This window comes from Sceloporus undulatus, chromosome 3, assembly GCF_019175285.1.
Source record: "Sceloporus undulatus isolate JIND9_A2432 ecotype Alabama chromosome 3, SceUnd_v1.1, whole genome shotgun sequence".
Lineage (NCBI taxonomy): Eukaryota > Metazoa > Chordata > Lepidosauria > Squamata > Phrynosomatidae > Sceloporus > Sceloporus undulatus.
This window is the reverse complement of record NC_056524.1, coordinates 149,166,922-149,185,735: the sequence shown is the minus strand read 5'-3', so window position 1 is coordinate 149,185,735 and position 18,814 is coordinate 149,166,922. Positions and strand designations below refer to the sequence as shown.

The following is an 18,814-nucleotide window of genomic DNA, read 5'->3' as shown; positions in this document are numbered from 1 at the left end:
TTGCAACAAAAACAAGGCAAAGTCCTGATGCACCTTAACAATTAGCCATCTCTATAAATGCCTTTGGCACTTTACATACCACCAAGAGGCGTCCAGGCGGCAATTCTAGGGTTAGGGACCACACATCAACCGCATAGTTCCTAGCCCTAGCATGTCATGGCGTCGTCGTAATGGCAACCTCCCGGACATATGAGGGCCACCATCGTGACGCAAGTGATGCACAGCATATAGATGTTGCTGCTTGTCGCTTACGTCATGAGTGTGCCAATGGCGCACTCTTGACGTCCGCACAGCATCTGAAGAACCCAGTTTTTCCGTTTTTTGGGGGCGGAGGGACACCATGCAGTTTGGCAGCTGCGGCATCCCTCTGGAGGAAAACTGGCCACCTCCAGCCCGTTGTTTTGGAGTGGTTTGTTTCACGTCTTTATTCCCATGTGTGCTGCAAAAGCAGGTGTCTTATTACTTAGCTTTTAAGAAAGTTTTCTTTAGGAATGCAGTCTCACCAGCACATTGATAAAACTGTTAAATGTGACTTGAACAGTGAAATATAGATGAATGTTTACTAGTTATAACAATCTCACTGGCAACTACTGATGTCAATCATAGAATAAAATCATAGAGTTGTAAAGGGCTATCCAATCCAACTCCCTACCATACAGGAATCCACAATCAAAGCACCTCAGACAGTCTTTGGTCTTCTTATTCTTTTAGAAAAGTGTGCCCCAGAGAACATGTGCAGCCCTCTGAGACCTCTTAACATTGTCTATTTTTTTAATAATCTTTTAATTAAATATTTATAAACTGTCCGTACAAAACAACAATACAACAAAATAAAATATTATAAAGTAGCTGGTCTATATGAAGGGTAGGAGGGATATCTCATCCTACCCCTCTAATTTTTTTCTTGAGAAAACTTTTCAAGATGAGGGGAAAAAATCCTTTTTACCGAAAATGCCTCCCCATACCCCCCAAATGAGGGGAGCAATTTTATCACATTTTACTCCCCCTCCCAGGCCATTTCAGGTCCAGGAGAGACTTTTTTTAAAAGGGAACATGGACTGCAAGTTGTCTTCTGGTTGACTTCTTGTTTTTTAAAAAATCATCTTCTGGGTCTCTACATGTAGTAAAATTGCTCCTACGAGGTAGAACATTTTTTGCCATAATTGGTCCTCCTCGCCCGGATCCTCTGTATCTTTCCCTGGTTTGAACAAATGAGAAACAACAAACAAACCTTTAAAGCCTCCTTGCCAGCCTGGATCACTGGACCAAACACTGTTTCTGTTTCTCTTGTATCAGCAAACATTTCAGGAATCTGGTCCAGTAAACTAAAAATCAAAATAATAAAAATCACAATGTGTTTAAAATTCATGGAGACAACTTCAGTCAATGAAAACTAATACTGTGTGGATTCAAGATACTGCTATTTTGTTTTACCCCCACTTTTTTACAGTTTAGGGGGGTGAGACTGTTTACTTCCTTTCTCCACTAATGGAACAGGAAATCCTGAATCATGCACTTACCTTTTCTGTTTGCCTAACTTGTTTCTATATCCAAAAGTTAGTAAATTACTGTTTCAGCATTTAAAACAGTGTTCATTTCATTTCTTTCCTCTCCCAGGAATTTATAGTTAAATGTTTGCATTACTATAGCAATAATACCCTCCCTCCTCCAACATGCTGCCCCTTACAGAACACCCTCCACTGTGTATTCCTCCAGTTCTCCACTTTCTAGATTTACAAATGAGTCACACTGAACTGGGGGGAAGGTAATAGCAGGTAATATCCTTTAAGTAGCAAACAGCCATTTTCCTATCTGGCTGTGGAACCAGTTTGGACACATCCCATTCCATGAAGTCTATTTTGATCTGAAATAAAGAAGGCCACCAAATATACCCCAAAGAGGTAGCTGCATTTTTCCCCACTGGTGGCCAAGGTCCTGCTGCATTCCAAAATCTATGCTCTACAAGAAGGGAGGAAGCTCTGTTATTCTTTCCTTTCTAACATGTATAGCCATCACCTTCCAGTATTCTTTCTTTAGCCTTGCCATGGATGGATGGATGGAATTGGAATGTGAAGCCAAAGGATTCCTTTATCTAGTGATCATAACAATCATGTGAGTCTTGCCTTTACTGGGAGAGACATGTAACTAACCCATTCTATAGTCACTTCATCTATACCAGATACAAAACCAGAGCAACAGTAAAAACAAGTACACACAAGCACACACACATGGTAACAACCAAACAAAACTACAAACATGGCCACACAGCCCAAAAAAACCCACAAAAAACTATAAAACTGCAAAGCTTAAAATGTTTCAGACTCTAAGAAATCCTTGACTCTATTAAAAGCTATCAAGAAGAAGCTGAGTGGATAGATGGGAAAGACTATATATCCCCCCCCCCCCCACTCACTAGCAGGCATTATGGGCTCTCACAACAGGGGCTAAAACATTTCAATAGTAGATAGGCTTCCTTTCTCACCCGCCCACAAAGACACATTTTTGCATGTTTCAGGATGTAATACACCGCAACACACTCTGCATGGGGCTGCCCTTGTACCAAATTCGGAAACTTCAGTTAATTCAAAACATGGCAGCTAGGTTGGTGCCGGAAAATCAAGAGACGACCATATAACTCCAGTTCTAAAATCTTTACACTGGCTGCCAATTAGTTTCCGGGCACAATTCATGGTTTAGGTTCAGCTTACCTAAGGGAATGTCTCCTTCCATACAATCCACCTCGCACTCTCAGGTCCTCCAAGATAAATTTACTACAGCCAAAGAAGACATAACATCTCTTGAGGCCTTTAAAAAAGCCATTAAGACGGATTTCTTCTGGTGAACATTCCCAGACTGATACAGGCCCTCTTCACTGTCTCACAACTATGCCTCCTTGACTCTCCCTAAAATCACCTCATTGTAATTGTGATTTTAATAACTGACTTTTTATGCTGTTGTATTTTAAATTGTGGATTAGGGGCTGTATTATTATTTTATTATGTTTTATTTTGATTTTAACCCGCCCCAATCCTCCGGGGAGAAGCAGGCTATTATTGTTGTTGTTGTTGTTGTTGTTATTATTACATCTTTTAAAATATTCAAAATGGGTAGAAAGAAAACATAAGAATATCTCTGCTACTGTAACAGGACCTTGTTGTTGTGTATCGTCAAGTCATTTCTGACTTATGGCAATCTTATGGGTTTTTCTGGGACTGAGAATGTGACTCAACCAGGTCACCCTGTGGGTTACTATAGCCAAGTGGGAATGAAACCCTAGTCTCCACAGTTGTAGTCCATTGCTCAAACCACTACACCACACTGGACATACCAAGACACTTATTGCTAGATTCCTAACTTCCATTTACCTTGTGAAAACTGTGCGGGACTCATTAACATTCACCAGGAAACCATCAAGCAGGGGTACAAACATATCGGACACATCTGACACAACCATCATTTGTGGCTGTGCCAAAGAGCTCTTCACATTATAAAAATGCAGAACTTTGTTGTAGGTGACAAAGCCCACACGGATGGCCGATTCTTCCATGTTTCCTTCTCTGTTTTAAAAACAAAACAGAGAAATTAAGTATGAAATGCAGGCTCAAAGTCAAGCAGAGTGAATTCAAACACTGTGGCATCAACAGAAAATGAAGCTTCTGTCTCCACATAATAAATTCAACAGACAGCCCTCATGTATAATTACAATTGCCAAATGTTGCCAGCTTGTGAATATTTAACTAAAAGGAAGGTTTTTATTATAATTTTTAAAAAAATAATGGGCAGAATCAAGTTCCTCATAATCAAAAACTTCTTGGAAAGCTTGCATCCCCTCATCAATCCTGCTTTAAAACAGCATTGTATGACACAGTCATTAGCAAAAATACCTAGGCAAGTAGTCCAAGAGAGTCTTCAGCTCTTCACAGATCAACCTTACCAAGCCACTTCTTACTGCATTGTATGACACATCAATCATGAAAATGAAAGCAGGAGGGTTAGGATACTTGTTATTCTGTGGAAGAAGGAGAGGGACAGTCTTACTAAAGTTACTACACATATGTTACTAACATTCATAGAATAGAATAGATAGATAGAGATATAGGCAAAATAAATACAAGGTACTCATTCAACTACATACAGTCCTACTTGCAGTGTCCTACTCAACACACAGCAACCTTTGGTCTTTTACTATTGCCTATGGATATACGTTTAATAAGTCACAACAATCATCATCTTCATGTGGGGCCTCACTAAACTGGAACAATGACAATAAATTTTAAAAGTACTTGGTAAGATGTAAGTCCTAAAACAAACTGCATGGCCTGATGTATTACCTGCAGAGAACAAAGAACTTCTTCAGTGCTTTCCATACACATTCAAATTTCCTTCTCTTGAAAATTCAAAAAATATTCCAAAAGTCAATATTGGGCTGACTTGGAAAAGCAGGTGGCTCTGACAAATTTATTCTGTTGTACATTTGGCCCTCCACATTTGCAGGGGTTAGGGGTGCAAGAATATGGAAAACGCGCGAATAACTCTCCCCCCACGGAAGCCAGTTAAAGGGAGGGTGGGCAGGAGAAGAGGAGCAGGTGTGCACACTCCTCTTCCCCCAACCCTGCTCACCAGTCCCTTTAACTGGCTCCCCTCCCCTTTCTCAGCCAAAATCGTGCCTGCCTTCTCCAGGCACCCTTCTGCCTGGGAAGGAGGCTTGGAGGGAATGAGTCCGAAATGGTGGAATGACCTGCTGGAGGAGATCTCTTATTACCTCTAGATGCCTTCAAGAAGGCTGTCAAGACGAATTTTTTTTGGTGGTCCAGTGGGCTTTCCCTGACTGACCTCCTGGAGAAAGACAGCCCTATCTATCCTTAATGGCTCCACTCCATCTGACTATTGTAGAGCAAGTTTTACATGTGTTTATTTTAATTGTTGAATTTTGTATTAATTTTACAGGGGGAGGATTTAGGGTTTAATTGTATTTTTATTGTATTTGTGATTTTTTTTCTATGTTGTAATCCCGCCTTGACCATCCCATCTCCTTTCCTGGGCGCATTGGTACCTGGGGAAAGCGGGCACCCATCTGCTTCGGATAGAGGCTTGGAGAAGATGGATCCATCCCCTCCCCTTTCCTGAGTGGATTGGTGCCTAGGGAAGACAGTGATCCAACTGGAAAAAGTGAGGTGTTGGCGCGCACATCCTTCCTGGCTTCTCCCTCCTGGGCTTTTGCCCCAAGGAAAAAAGCGCTGGAGGGAGGAGGAGAGCATACACACCCGGCCTTGACCTTGCAAATAATCAAAGCCATGAGTGTCAAAGCTGCAAAAGTGGAGAGTCGAGTGCATTAGAAATTCCTATTTTTGTAATTTTATCTAATTAAATGTTAATGTAAAAATTTACACTGGCTTTATTGCTATGGCATACTGTACATTTTGGGGGTGGATTGAGGGAGTCTGGGGGAAAAAAGAGAAGATGATCAGATGCACTACAAATAGAAACACTGAGACTATTCTTCAGCTCTCACCCTGGAAGTAATTCCCTTGGCTTGCTGACGGAACTTTCAACATATGCAAAGGGTGTAGGGGCTGCTTGCCTGATTCCTGGATAAGCAGAAAACTATCTACCGCTTATCCTTCTCTAAGCTGACACCAGTAACTTTGTACAGTACTAATATTTATAATACAGTGGGCCCTTCCAATCTATGGGGCTTTGGTACCATGGCGTTTGTGCCGCGCACGAGCCCCATCATTTTTAATGGGGCTCAAACATAAGTGCAATTTGCCTTATGCCGGGGGGGGGGGGGGAATCCGGAACGGTTCCCTGCATAAGACAAGGGCACACTGTATTTACACTGTAATTCTATATATCATGTAAGAGATTATATATGCATGCCTTCTGTGATGTTTCCTGGGGTAATTACTCAGTAAGTCCTAATGAGTTCAACAGGGCTTAATCTCAAATACAGAACTAGAGTTTCATGGTGTTTACAAACAGTCATACCTTGCAATAATCCACAGTTGCCAAGAACTCATAGGATCCCAATGATAACTCAGGTCTGTCATAGTAGTCCACGCGCCTGCCTGTATGATCCAAGTGCTGGAAATAGTGAGATGGCACTGTAGGACAGGGGGAAAGCAAAGAAATTAAATGCACATAGCTTCGTAAGACAGGTCAGTGATGTTTCCTGTGACAGATAAGGGAACACTCAGGTATCAGTATGGAGTGTCAGCATGGTGTAGTGGTTTGAGTGATGGATTACAACTCCAGAACCCAGGGTTTGCATCTCCACTCACATAAATCCACTGGGTGGCCTTGAGCAAGTTATGCTCTTTCAGCCTCAGAGGACGGCAAGATTTTGCCAAATCTTGCCAAAAAACAAAAACAAAACCATGATAGGTTCACTTTAAAAACTACTTGACGCACACAACAGGTGTCACTAGAAGAAAAATTTAACAATATACTAGAAAACATCCTTACTAAGGAAAAAATTACATCGAACAAAAGCTTCCTGAGTCCAGGTTCTTAAAAGTCTGCCAATTATGGGTTACCTTCATGCATTACATTCCTTATTTATTCCAGTTGTCCTGGGCTATCCTAAATGCTGCAGTACAACCACATTAATGGAGACTGTAGCCAACCAATAATCACAATTATCCTTTTGAATTATATACTGTATATATAACCCAGCAAATATTTTTTGTATTTCTCAGCAATGTTACACAAGTGTGAAAGTAATAGTGGCACCAGAATTTTGTGCCTAGGGAATTTAAGATTAAACAAACTATGCTCCTAGGCCTTACATTTGACACCATAGATGCAAATGTGTGGCAATTTTGAAATCTTAGAAGCTAATAGGGGGAAATAAATAGGATTTCTTACAATTTGTAGAAGCAAGGTCATGGAAATTAAGCAGGGATATTTTCTTTATTCATAATCCTAACTCATCTGCCTTCCTGACTTCTGACATTTCAGCAGTTACTGTGCGTGCACATAGGCACCAACACACTTTAAAAGATGGGTGGGCAAAATGTGGGGCTATGTAGCCCTCAGGCTGCTTTTAGGCCCCCAAATGCTCTTTTTCTCTGCTCCAAATCAGAGTGATAATTGCCTCATTTGGAAGCCTCTTGGAGTGGTAAACCATCTTTGCAGGCACCCCTCTGCACTATTTAAAACAATACCTCTTTCTTAGAAAAATGGAAGTTTGCACTCAGGACTATATTTTAATGTATATGCCCACAGCAATGACCTTACTACAAGCACAGGATAGAATGGGGAGCAAAAGTCTTCCAAGTGCTTGATGTTACAATGAACCAAGAATGTCAACTGGCCCTCTACTTTAGAAGTATCTGTGCATGTCACATTAAAAGGAAGGAAAATTGCTGAAACACTAAACTGGAAGTATGTGAGATCTTTAGCTAATCTTCTTAACTAATGTTTCAGAATTTCAGAGATATGGCAGTGTAATAATCAATACTGAAAAATTATTATTAAACTATTCTTGGGACCTCTTACATGATTATCCCACTGTTCAGGTCTCTCTCTTTTTGCTTTCTTGCACATAAATCGAACTATGTCTCTATTCATCTTCCACAACTGTTTTTAGTAGAAAAATCTTACCCTCAGTGACACAGCTACAGAAGCAGCACTGAAATCGTCTTCCACCCTCAATAAATTGCATAAAAGGACACATATAGGCTTTGCACCTATTGCACCGGACAGGGCCCGATTCTCCATGGTCTACCAAATAAGGAGGAGTCTGGAAAAGAAAGAAAGGGGAAAAAAACCTGGACGTTAAATGTGCTATTTAAAGCAACTTCCTTTTTTCTTTCCCAATAAATTAAATTTGGTAGCATGTCTTTTACACTTTGTTTTAGTATTCATATGTAAGTAACAGACAAGCCTTCCCTTACATCCATCCTGTAATGTAAGATCAGCTGTGTAAAACTATTTTAAGCACTAAATTCTACATCTTCTTAGGAGTTAGAGTAAGAAGAAATAATAAGAAATCCCACATTCAGGAAACTGTAGTAGCACCACAAAGCTAAAAACTGTTAAATGAATCTGAGGAGGAAAGCCTCTTTTATCCTTTGGCTCTTTTGCCATATGGAAGAGCTGACAAAGTAGAGATCAGAGGCAAGACATCAAGTGTAGGCATCATTTCAGTTAGCTCTTTAAAGCTAAGAGCCAAGAGAAGCTCTTGACAAACTGTATATATTTATGTACAAATCTAGAAATTTTAGTCAAAAATTAATCCAAAAAACTTAGCTCAACTTATCCATGGGTCACTGTACCTTAACTCAAGCACCAAACCTCTCTACTCTTTCCCCTGCAATGCTACTTCTGGCCTTTTTGATTTCTGGGTGGAAAAATAGCTGCGTGCTTTGGCATCATTTTCCTTTCTTTCATCCTTTACATCCTTTGTTACATGCCCCTAAGTTTCATCCTCAACTTATACATAGGTTATATCAAAATCCATAATTTTTGCCCCTAAATCTTCTTTCAATTTATATTTGAGGCTGACTTATATTCAGTATATACAGTAGTCACAAAAAGCCAAAATATACTTGCTGTAACGTCAGAAGTGTTTATTTTACTGGGATGAAAAAGTACACTTTCAATGGGAACCATTTCATCATGTTTATCTCACAGGATGATGAAAATGTTTACTCACTCAAATTCTGCTAACATGAGGATCTTATGGATTTAGCAGCCTACAGGTTTTAATCAGGTCAGAGTTGTGGGTAACTAAAAGCTTACATACTATGCATCAATTTCTTTATGACTACGTAAACCTTAATGAGGATGCAGAAATATAGTACAGTGGTGCCTCGGGTTACGAAATTAATTCGTTCCGTGGCACCGTTCGTAACCCGAAAAGCCTTCGTAAGCCGAATTGCCATAGGCGCTAATGGGGAAAAGCCGCGATTCCGTGCGAAAAAGCCGAAAAAAGCACCAAAAGTTTTTTCGTAACCCGAAAAAACATTCGTAACCCGGAAAAATGTTTTCCTATGGGATTTTTTCGTATCCCGAAAATTTCGTAACCTGGGTATTTCGTATCCCGAGGTACCACTGTACTGATGTTATTCTTAGTGGCAAACTAGAATCAACAGCTGCATTTCTGAAAAAATATTCAACTATTAACTACAGTTGGAGCTAGAAAAGCAATCTTGAGGGCAGCAAACTGTCCCTTTTCAAGGCCTCCAAATGTCAGCTTGCACTAAGGAACAAATATCTCTAAAGGACAGGTGCTACATTTCATCCATACTGAAAGTTGGGTTTTGCTTCAATACTCCTTCTCCATATACTTTTAAACATTCACTGGTTTCAAATGTCTTATTTCCCCTAACAGGTGGAAGACACAGCTGCCAAGAAAGTCCCTTTACACTGGAAGCTATACTTGTCAATTTTTTTTAAAAAAGGCTCGCAATGATCCCATTCCAGTCCTTTGGATAACCATAATTCTTTTTCTCACACACCTTATCCCATAAATAACAGTTTACCAGAATAAGAATGCAACTTGTTGACCCAAATAATAGTGTTTGTGCAATGGAGGCATTTATATAATATTGCATTTCTCTATGGAGACGCCTTTGTCTCAAAGCATGATGTCTTGAATGGCTAAAACAGCATGTTATTCTCTTGTCATAAAAGTTTGCTCTTGGATTCCATTTTGATATTGTACTCTAGAGTGATCTCCAAGGCAGGACTACTCAGACACCATCTGTCTCATTTTCCATTCATTCCTAAAGGAGAGATTAAGGGCTGGACTTAAGAAATAAATGTAGATTTTGCTCCTTGTAATGTGAGCAATCACTTCCTATATAAGATTCATATAAGCACCACCACTGCAATAATATTGTTTGCATTCCTGAAGGTTATCTAATATTCATAGTTAGCAACAATTTCAGTTAGTAAAAGCACCAGTGAGGAACCTAGACAACGTTTGTTTACCATGAACAATTATTAGTTTCCCAGAAGACTTCTGGGAACCAAGTGAATAAAAAAGCAATCAAAATAGGTAGTGTGTTGAATTAATAATTTCCTTTGATCAGGCACAAAAATATCAATTGCTTATTTTGAACACATCTATTTGTGCACTTTTATTTAGGTAGATTTCTAAAATAAATAATACATTGTTAAGGGTATGCATGAAAAATGGACATAATAAATGACCTCATTCAAATTATAAAATATCTATTTCATCTGAAAATCTGAGATAGTAATCTTACCTCTTCTGTAGGAAGCATTGCCAAAGGCTTTATGACTGCAGCAAGAGGAACTTGAGACTGTTTAGCCATGTCTGAAGTGCAAGGGATATTATAAGATGTACACCTTATGTAGCGTGGACTTGCGTTACCTGAAAAAGAAAAGATCAAAATTGGACACACACATTTTAAACCTACCTAATTGATAGATTTAATTAATTTTAAAGTATTTTACTTCCATTCTTTAATATCCTTATTCCCAGAATGACTAACAGTCACATAAAAATAATAAAAAGTTGAGCATTCGAATAATCAAATAAAACAAAAGAAACCATACTAGCAAGGTAAATTATCAAAGGAAAGTCTGGGAAAACATGAAAAGTTTCTGCCTGATGCCAAAATAGACATTTTTTGTCAAGATACTGTTTTAGATATAGCATGGGAGAATTTGAACAGATAAATAAGGAAGAACAACCAGTCAAACCCTCCAGGAAAGCATACAGAGAAAGGGAGGGTGCCACAAAAAGGAACTCCTTCCCTTAGTCTGCACCCTACTAACTGCTAAGATTGGCAGAGTGGGGAAGACTCAGATAAACATCTTTGAATATTATTTTCACAACAGATAGGATCATACAAAAGATGGCACTCCTGTGTTTGGACAGGCTTCCTTAGGTTTCACTTTGACTCCATGTGTTTAAACTAGGGATGACAACACACGCCACTACATCTGCCTTCTCAGACCATTTTTGCCTCCCTGTCACCCTTTCCATTTGGCAGCATGTGTGTGTGTGTGTGTGTGTGTGTGCGCATGCGCGCGCCTTCAAGTCATCTGCTGTTTTATGGCAAATCCATGAATTGCATAGAATTTTCATACACAAGTAGGGTTGCCATAGCACGCCCCCCCCCCCCGTGACCAGCACGGTTTTGGGGGGCCCCTCCCGGTCACGGTCCGGTTTGGGCCCCCACCCGTGCCTGGTCCCCTGTTTGGGGGCCCGCTCCGGCCATTGCCGCTGCTGCTAATGCGGCTGCTGCGGCGCCAACCCACCTCCTCCTCCAGCTCGCCTTCCTCGCCTCCAAGGTGAGGGCTTGAACACTGCCCAGCCCAGGCCTCAGTAGGGGCAAGTGGCAGGCGCGCGTGCACGCGGAGGGAAGTGGGGCAGGGAAAGTGAGGCCCCATTCCCTTCCCTGGCTTCCTCCCCTGGCGACGGAGAAAGCCAGGCAGAGGTTTGGGGCTTTGCTTCAGCGAGGCCCCATTCCCTTCCCTGGCTTCTTCCGTCGCCGGCGGAGAAAGCCAGGCAGGGGAAAGAGCCTTTCCTCTTTCTCCTACTCCTTCTGCCTCCTCTCCTCCTCCTTTTCTTCCTCCCCTTCTTCTTCCTCCTCCTCTTCCTTTCTTCTTCATCTTTTTCCTCCTCTTCTTCTTCCTCCTCTCCTCCTTCTTTTCTTCCTCCCCTTCTTCTTCTTCCTTCTTCCTCCTTTTCCTCCCCTTCTTCATCTTCTTCCTCCTCCTCCTCTTCTTCTCCATCTCTTCTCCTCCTCCTCCTCCTCCTCTTCCCCTCTTCCTTCCCTTCTTCCTCTCTACTTCCTCTTCTTCTCCTCTTCTTCTTCTTCTCTTCCTCCTCCTCCCCTTCTTCTTCATCTTTTTCCTCCTCCTCTTCTTCCTCCTCTCCTCCTCCTTTTCTTCCTCCCCTTCTTCCTCTTCCTTCTTCCTCCTTTTCCTCCCCTTCTTCATCATCTTCTCCTCCTCCTCCTCCTCTTCCCCTCTTCCTTCCCTTCTTCTTCCTCTCTACTTCCTCTTCTTCTTCCTCCTCCTCTTCTTCTTCTCCTCTTCCTCCTCCTCCCCTTCTTCTTCATCTTTTTCCTCCTCTTCTTCTTCCTCCTCTGCTCCTTCCTCCCCTTCTTCCTCCTCCTCCTCTTCTTCTCCTCCTCCTCTTCTTCCCCTCTTCCTCCCCTTCTTCTTCCTCTCTACTTCCTCCTCTTCTTCCTCCTCCTTCTTCTCCTCTTGCTCCTCCTCTGCCTTTTCCACTCTTCCTCCTCTTCAATGCCCAAATGTGCTGTTTGGAATGGGGGAGGCAGGTTGGCCAGAAAGGGAAGTCCATTTCTGCCATCTGTCTAGGAACAATGTCAAAATGTCCTCCATTTTTATCATGCCTAAGAAACATGCATTTATATTAACACTTTTTAAAAAGCATCATTTTTGCGTGTCCTCCATTTTTACAAAATATGTCCTACATTTGAAGAAAAAATCGTCCTACTTTTGTCCTACATTTGTCCCAGTTTCGAGGTCCAGAATTATGGCAACCCTATACGCAAGGAATACCTGAAGATGGCTTTGCCAGTCCCTTCTTCTACCTAGGGCATCTAGTACTCACTGGTAGTCTCCCATTCAAGAACGAATTGAGCTGACCATGTATAGCTTCTAAGATCAAACAGGATCTAGTGCCTTAGGGTATTTAGGCCATACCATCAATGTATTTACTCTAAAATGAGGCAGGAGGATGGAAGTGCATGACTTAATTTAAAGAATAACTGCAAATCTCATTTAAAAAATGTACACTTGCCCCTTCATATTTGCTAGGATTAGGGGCACAAGACCCCTGTGAAGATGGAAAAACCACAAATAATTAAAAAATCATGATTCTATCTGAGAGGACACCTCTCTAGGAATCTCTAGGTCCTCCAGTGCAACTCTGTGGACAACATCCAATAGACACTGATCATAGACCTGTAAATGCCTAGTAAAGTATTCTCTCTAGGAATCTCTAGGTCTTTCAGTGCAACCTTTAGTTAAAGTTGACCACAGAGTTGCACTGGAGGATTAGATATTCCTTGAGCGAACATATTAATCAAATCTGCAAATATCAAAGCCACAAATATGGAGGGATGAGTGTATATATCCCCAATATGCAACACTTTAAACCAGGGGTAGGCAACCTTTTTGTGCCGGGGGCCGGGTTGTTGTCCCTCAGACAACTGGGGGGCTGAAGCCAAAAAATAAATAATTAAATAATTTTTTAAAATTTTAAATTAATAAATAAACCGGGACAAATGTAGGACAACATTTTCAAATGGTGGACACTTTTTTTAAAAAAGTGGAGGACACACAAAAAAAATTGCTGATTTTTTAAAAAATGTTAATATAAATGCATGTTTCTGAGGAGTCTATAGACAATTGCCCCCCCTTGCCCCTGCGTGCGAGAGGCCAAAGGCCCTGGCGGCAATCGGCGGCAGGACCGGGCTGGGGCCGGTCCCAAGGCCTCGCCGGGCCACATCCGGCCCGCGGGCCGCAGGTTGCCTACCCCTGCTTTAAACTATGAGTGTGGAGCGGTTCTTGCTGCACCGGTGGCATTTTGCTGGTGTAGGGATGCAGCCCCAGAAAATATGGGGTAGGGGTGGTAAAACTGACTCTTGGTCTGAATCGTATTTTATGCTCTGAAGCTATGCAGGAAACAAAGGCTGGCAAAAACTTAATCCTAGTACAGTATAAATCAAAAACAGATTACATCTAAAGAGCAAGTAATAACCACATCTACTTGCACAAAGCAATCTGAAGTGCCCACAATTTCCAGTGTCTTAATATGAGTTAGGTGCATCCAAGTCTAGCAATTATTCTCCTTATTGGAGAAACTTTTAAGGGTTTCACTTAAACACATGAGCACGGTAATCTGGAATTGTTCCCAGGTTGGAGTGATATAAAGGAAATATGATCTTGTGTATATTAACCTGAGTCGGTACTTAGCCAGGAAGCAGTTAAGAAAAGCCTGGTGATCATGTTCTGCCCCATATACACAAATCTCCAATCAATTTATCCAGGTTAAGGCAGTCTATACAACTCTTCATCATGCAAGCAAATGTCATAAATCAGCTCAGTAAGAAAAAGAAGGAGAAATACACAGGTAGGCAGCAAGTCAGGGAGAGTACGGTATCTACAGTATCTAGGCTACTGAGCCACATGTGAGATGATGCTTCACGTAGTCATCTATCAAGTTTCCATTCGCATGTGAGGAAATAGGTTTATGAACAGCCTTCATCATCCTAAACACATGGGATGCTTATCACCAGCATTTACCTTTATGTTTTGTTGGGCAGCTTTATGTATCCCAAAAAACATCACCCAAGTAAGAGGCCAGACAAGATTTAGCATCTCTTTAAAGTCATTACACCAGTACATTCTTTGCCAACATCTCCTCTTCCTTCCCCCACTCTCCACAAAATAAGCAATTGTACAGGTTTAAATATCTAACAAGTTTATGCAGGACAAAAACTCACAAACATCACCTTCATCTACACTAGGTGACAATGGTCACTGTACCAACACACAAGACTATGTTTCCAAGTGCTACAAAAAAAAGAATTCTACATGGACCACTCCAGAAGGCTTGTTACATGGAATTGCATCTCTACACAGAATGCGTTTGTCATTGTGCCCAAACTTATAATCAACAAGAAGCACAATTTACCACACAATCTCAGCCATATGAAATGAGATGCTATCCAGAGTCTCAGAAACAATCCTGAATTAGTATACAACAGGGTGACAAAGTGGGAGCTGTGGTCATTATGAACAAGTCACATTACAAACAGGAGGCTGAGAGACAATACCACATTTTACAGAATCCTTTTCAAAGATCCCACTGATGAATATCTGAAGGAACTACATAAATTACTCAAAGAATTTTACACTGATGTACAGAAGTGAAGTCAAATGGACAAACTCTAGGATCCCAAACTGGGCATCTTTTATTTCCTACCCAAAACACACAAACAAGACTTATTGTTTCAAGATATTGTTGGGATATCTGGATATATGGACTAGTTCTCAAGCCATATACCATCAACACTCCAAGCTATATGAAGGATACAACTGATTTCATGAGAAAATACAGTCCGTCCACAACCTACCAGAGAATACTATCCTGGCCACTATGATTGTGGAATCCCTATATACCAACATCCCACACCAGGCAGGACTACAAGCCATCAAGAATACCATTCTGAATAAGGATACAGTAGAACAAGTCAACAAATTCTGCCACTTTGTACATACTCATAACTAATTTACTTTTGGGACTAATATGTATCTTTTGGAAATAATACATCAGTGGCACTGCCATGGTCACCCACGTGACACTACAGTAAGAAAACATCTTTATGGCTGACCTAATACAACGCTTCCTCAGCACATGAATCCAAAACCTCTCCTCTACCTACGATTTCTTGATGATATCTTTGTAATTTAGCCACATGGGAATAAATCACTTGAGAAGTTCCAGCAGGAGTTCAACAACTTCCATCCTAACATCAACCTGAGCCTGGAACAATCCACACACAAATTCACTTTCTTGACTTCACTGTGCAAGTAAGCACCACACTTTATGACAAATCAACTGATCCTTACACATATTTACATGCCTCTAGTTTTTTTTACCCAGAACATACTACGAAATCTATTGTTTATAGTCAAGCCCCCCAATACAACAGGATCTGCTCATACCCACAAGACAGAGGTTGGATTTAAAACAGGCATTTTTCACACTACAATACCCACTTAAGGAGATGCAAAAATAAATTGACAAGGCAAGACTAATACTCAATAGATTAGTATCTATCTTGTCTTACTGTATTAGAGCTGTACAATTTGAAAGGATATTTTAAACACTGTTATAACCTCTATTTTTAACTTATTTTACTCTGTATCCCCTTTTTACTTGTGCTGGTCTATGACCGTAATGAAGTGTTTATTCTATTATTATTATTATTATTATTAAAACTTTATTTCTAAAGCGCTGTAATTATACAGACCCAGGACAGACCAAAACTACAAGACAGACCAAAAACAAAATGGCAGAACACTCTTAGTGGTCACCTATAGTCCTCAGTTGAGACAACACAAACACATAATCAATGAGGTACAACCAATTCTGGAGAATAACATAGCCTCCTCACAAGTTTGAGGAAGCAGGCCTTCATTGGCCTACAGGCAGCCTTCAGTCTTAAACAACTATTTCACTCAGAACAGGAGACATATCATGGATGGCAATACAGGAACAAGACAATGCCATAAACCCAGATTCCAACAGCACCAGAAGTACATGTACTTGTTCTTCCTCCAATGTTATATATGCTATCCTATGCCAGCAATGGTCTTCTAATATCAGCACTGGACAAACAGGATAGTCTTTATACAAGAGGATTAATGGACACAAATCTGACATTAGAAAGAGCAATACCCAAAAACAGTTGCAGAATATTCCAAGCCTTCTGGACTCACAGTAACTGATTTACAGGTTGCTGTCCTTGCACAAGGAAATTACAAAGATATTATAGAAAGAGGTACAGTTGATTTGAATTATACTCACAAAGTTCAGTCCATTAGCAGAGGTAAGCACAAATATAATGCCTTCATGGAACACTACACAGATTAATACAAGAGTCCTCACTATGCACATATAGCAAAAGGAATCTTTTAAGAGAGTTTTGAATCCTGAGAAACTGACTTTTGGTAAACAGATTTAATGCTTTCACACTAACTAGCCACTATAAAGAGCTGAAATACCTGTATCATCTTATGCAGCCCTTTCAAAATTTAGTGCAAGACTCACGATCTGTATCTTTCTGGATCCTATTATACTCTATACCACTCACACAACTTTGGAAATATGTTTTATGCCTGAGTGTTTATCATCACTCTGTACTGCACCCAAAGAAGTGGGTTTATGTCCACGAAAACTCATGCGAAAATAAAAACCAGTTAGTCTAATTTCCACATTTCTTTCTTGATTTTCCCCCTCCTATTTTATTCCTCCTTTTTATGTTGCAAAAGAATAACACGACTATGTCTTCAAAAAGTACCAAGAGTAGGTGTGCAAAGTGGTAAATCTGATATCAAACAATGATAAGTGTTTGATCAACAGAGTAGGTGGCTTTTACAAAAGCTCTAGGGTGCCATGCCACCTTTTGTGGTATCATCACAATTCACTAATCTGGATGAAGCTGAATTCTCATATCCTCTTGCAGATATGATATATATTCAAACCTCTGATCAAAAAAGTCACATATCCCTCAAAGCATTATCTAAATCCAAATATGACAAAGAGCCATGTCACTTCCCTTTTTTTCGGGTGGGCAGAGATTGGAAGATATCTTTAACTTTATGAACATTCTTTTTACCTTGATCTTTAACCAAGAAATTGGTAGTGACAAGGGGTGGTACTTGTCCACGGACTCCAGTGACAAATGGCTCTGACCCACGATTATTCCGGTCATCTTCAATTACCTGAATCTAAAATGGGAAGCAGCACATTAGTAAGCAATGGATGTTGCGTTTTAACTGCTGTCTTACAAAGTAGCTTGTACCCAAAGATGATTTGCAGTCAACCACTAAATAGAACAGTACAGATGGTTTACACGTCTATCAATATGCTCTTGCCAATTTTTGATATAAACAACAGTGGATTCAACAACATTGATACAACTGACATATTAAAGCCTATACTACAAGATGTGATGTAAACTATTTTAAAGCCCACGGCCCAAGAAAATTCCTTCTCATAGTTCACCAACAAATTTCGCCGAAATTCATCTAGGTCTCAAAATTCCATGTCCAAATATTTCTGTAAACTCTTTTTAAAAAATGATATACAGTACTGGAAGTTTCAAGTAAAACAATAAGAAGGGAAATCTTCCAAAATGAGCAAACCATCTAGATTTTATCATCTGAGATAGCAGTTAGAGGCTTATATGTAAAGTTATTTTTTAAAAGAACAACCCAAAGAAATCAGAAAGAAGGCCTGCTCTTCACCATCCCTCTTCTTACTACTTTCTTCCTTTGCAGTCTGGCCTGACTAATTCCAAAGCATGGAAAAGACCCCCCCCCCTTTCTGTTAGGCTAAAGCAATCTTACAAATTTCTTGTCAAAAAACATCACTTTTGCAAGGCCTCCTCTCTAACAACATTCATTATACTTCTTTATCAGTTATTATCCCTCATTTTTGTCTTGTCATCCTTACACTAAAGTACTCTCAGGTCAGGATTGGTACTACTTTGAAATTTTGTTCAAATGTAAAAATGCTGATTGCAGTATATAAGTGTTAATTAACTATATTAACAGTCACTGCTTGTCTATAAGCAGAAAAGTGGCCATGCAAGTATCCAGGACCTAAATAATTCTCCTTCTAAACCCTCAGTATAAAAAATGAAGGCAAATTCTAATAGTATATTAATATTTTATGAAAGTATTTTTGAACCCATAGATTAGGAATATTTATTTGAACCCACCATAGGAAAAGATAACGCTCTCTGACAATCTGTTACTGTGTGTAATATTTTGACTCCAAGTACTAGAATTATACTGCCCTTTCTAGTAGACCATTCAGCCCCACCTTCCCATGATTACTTTACAAGTGTGCTAAAGAAAGTTCAGGCATACCTCAGTTAACAAAGCCTCTGAAAAAGAAGCCTATCCAGCCCCTCCTTCTTCCTTATCCTCTCTCTAGCTGGAAGCTTTTTTAGCAGCGTGGGCACTGGGAACATGGTGAAAGAGGGCTGGAGAAACACAGACTTTCGGCAGCACTATATTTGCAGTAAACAAGGCAATTAACCTCGAGCTGGGAAAGAATGGAATT

At 40.3% G+C, this 18,814-nt stretch overlaps 1 protein-coding gene across 3 annotated transcripts in view; it reads right to left on the bottom strand.

The window, feature by feature from the left end:
- Positions 1-18,814, bottom strand: part of SEC24C (SEC24 homolog C, COPII coat complex component) — a 60,218-nt gene that overhangs the window by 15,068 nt on the left and 26,336 nt on the right. For all 3 annotated transcript variants that reach the window (XM_042458080.1, XM_042458081.1, XM_042458082.1), the window contains 7 exons: positions 17,361-17,472; positions 10,218-10,345; positions 7,606-7,744; positions 5,989-6,104; positions 3,885-4,009; positions 3,366-3,557; positions 1,232-1,325 (listed from right to left, as the gene is read on the bottom strand). In XM_042458080.1, the coding sequence (XP_042314014.1) occupies positions 1,232-1,325; positions 3,366-3,557; positions 3,885-4,009; positions 5,989-6,104; positions 7,606-7,744; positions 10,218-10,345; positions 17,361-17,472 (906 nt within the window). The remainder of the gene's footprint in view (positions 1-1,231; positions 1,326-3,365; positions 3,558-3,884; positions 4,010-5,988; positions 6,105-7,605; positions 7,745-10,217; positions 10,346-17,360; positions 17,473-18,814) is intronic.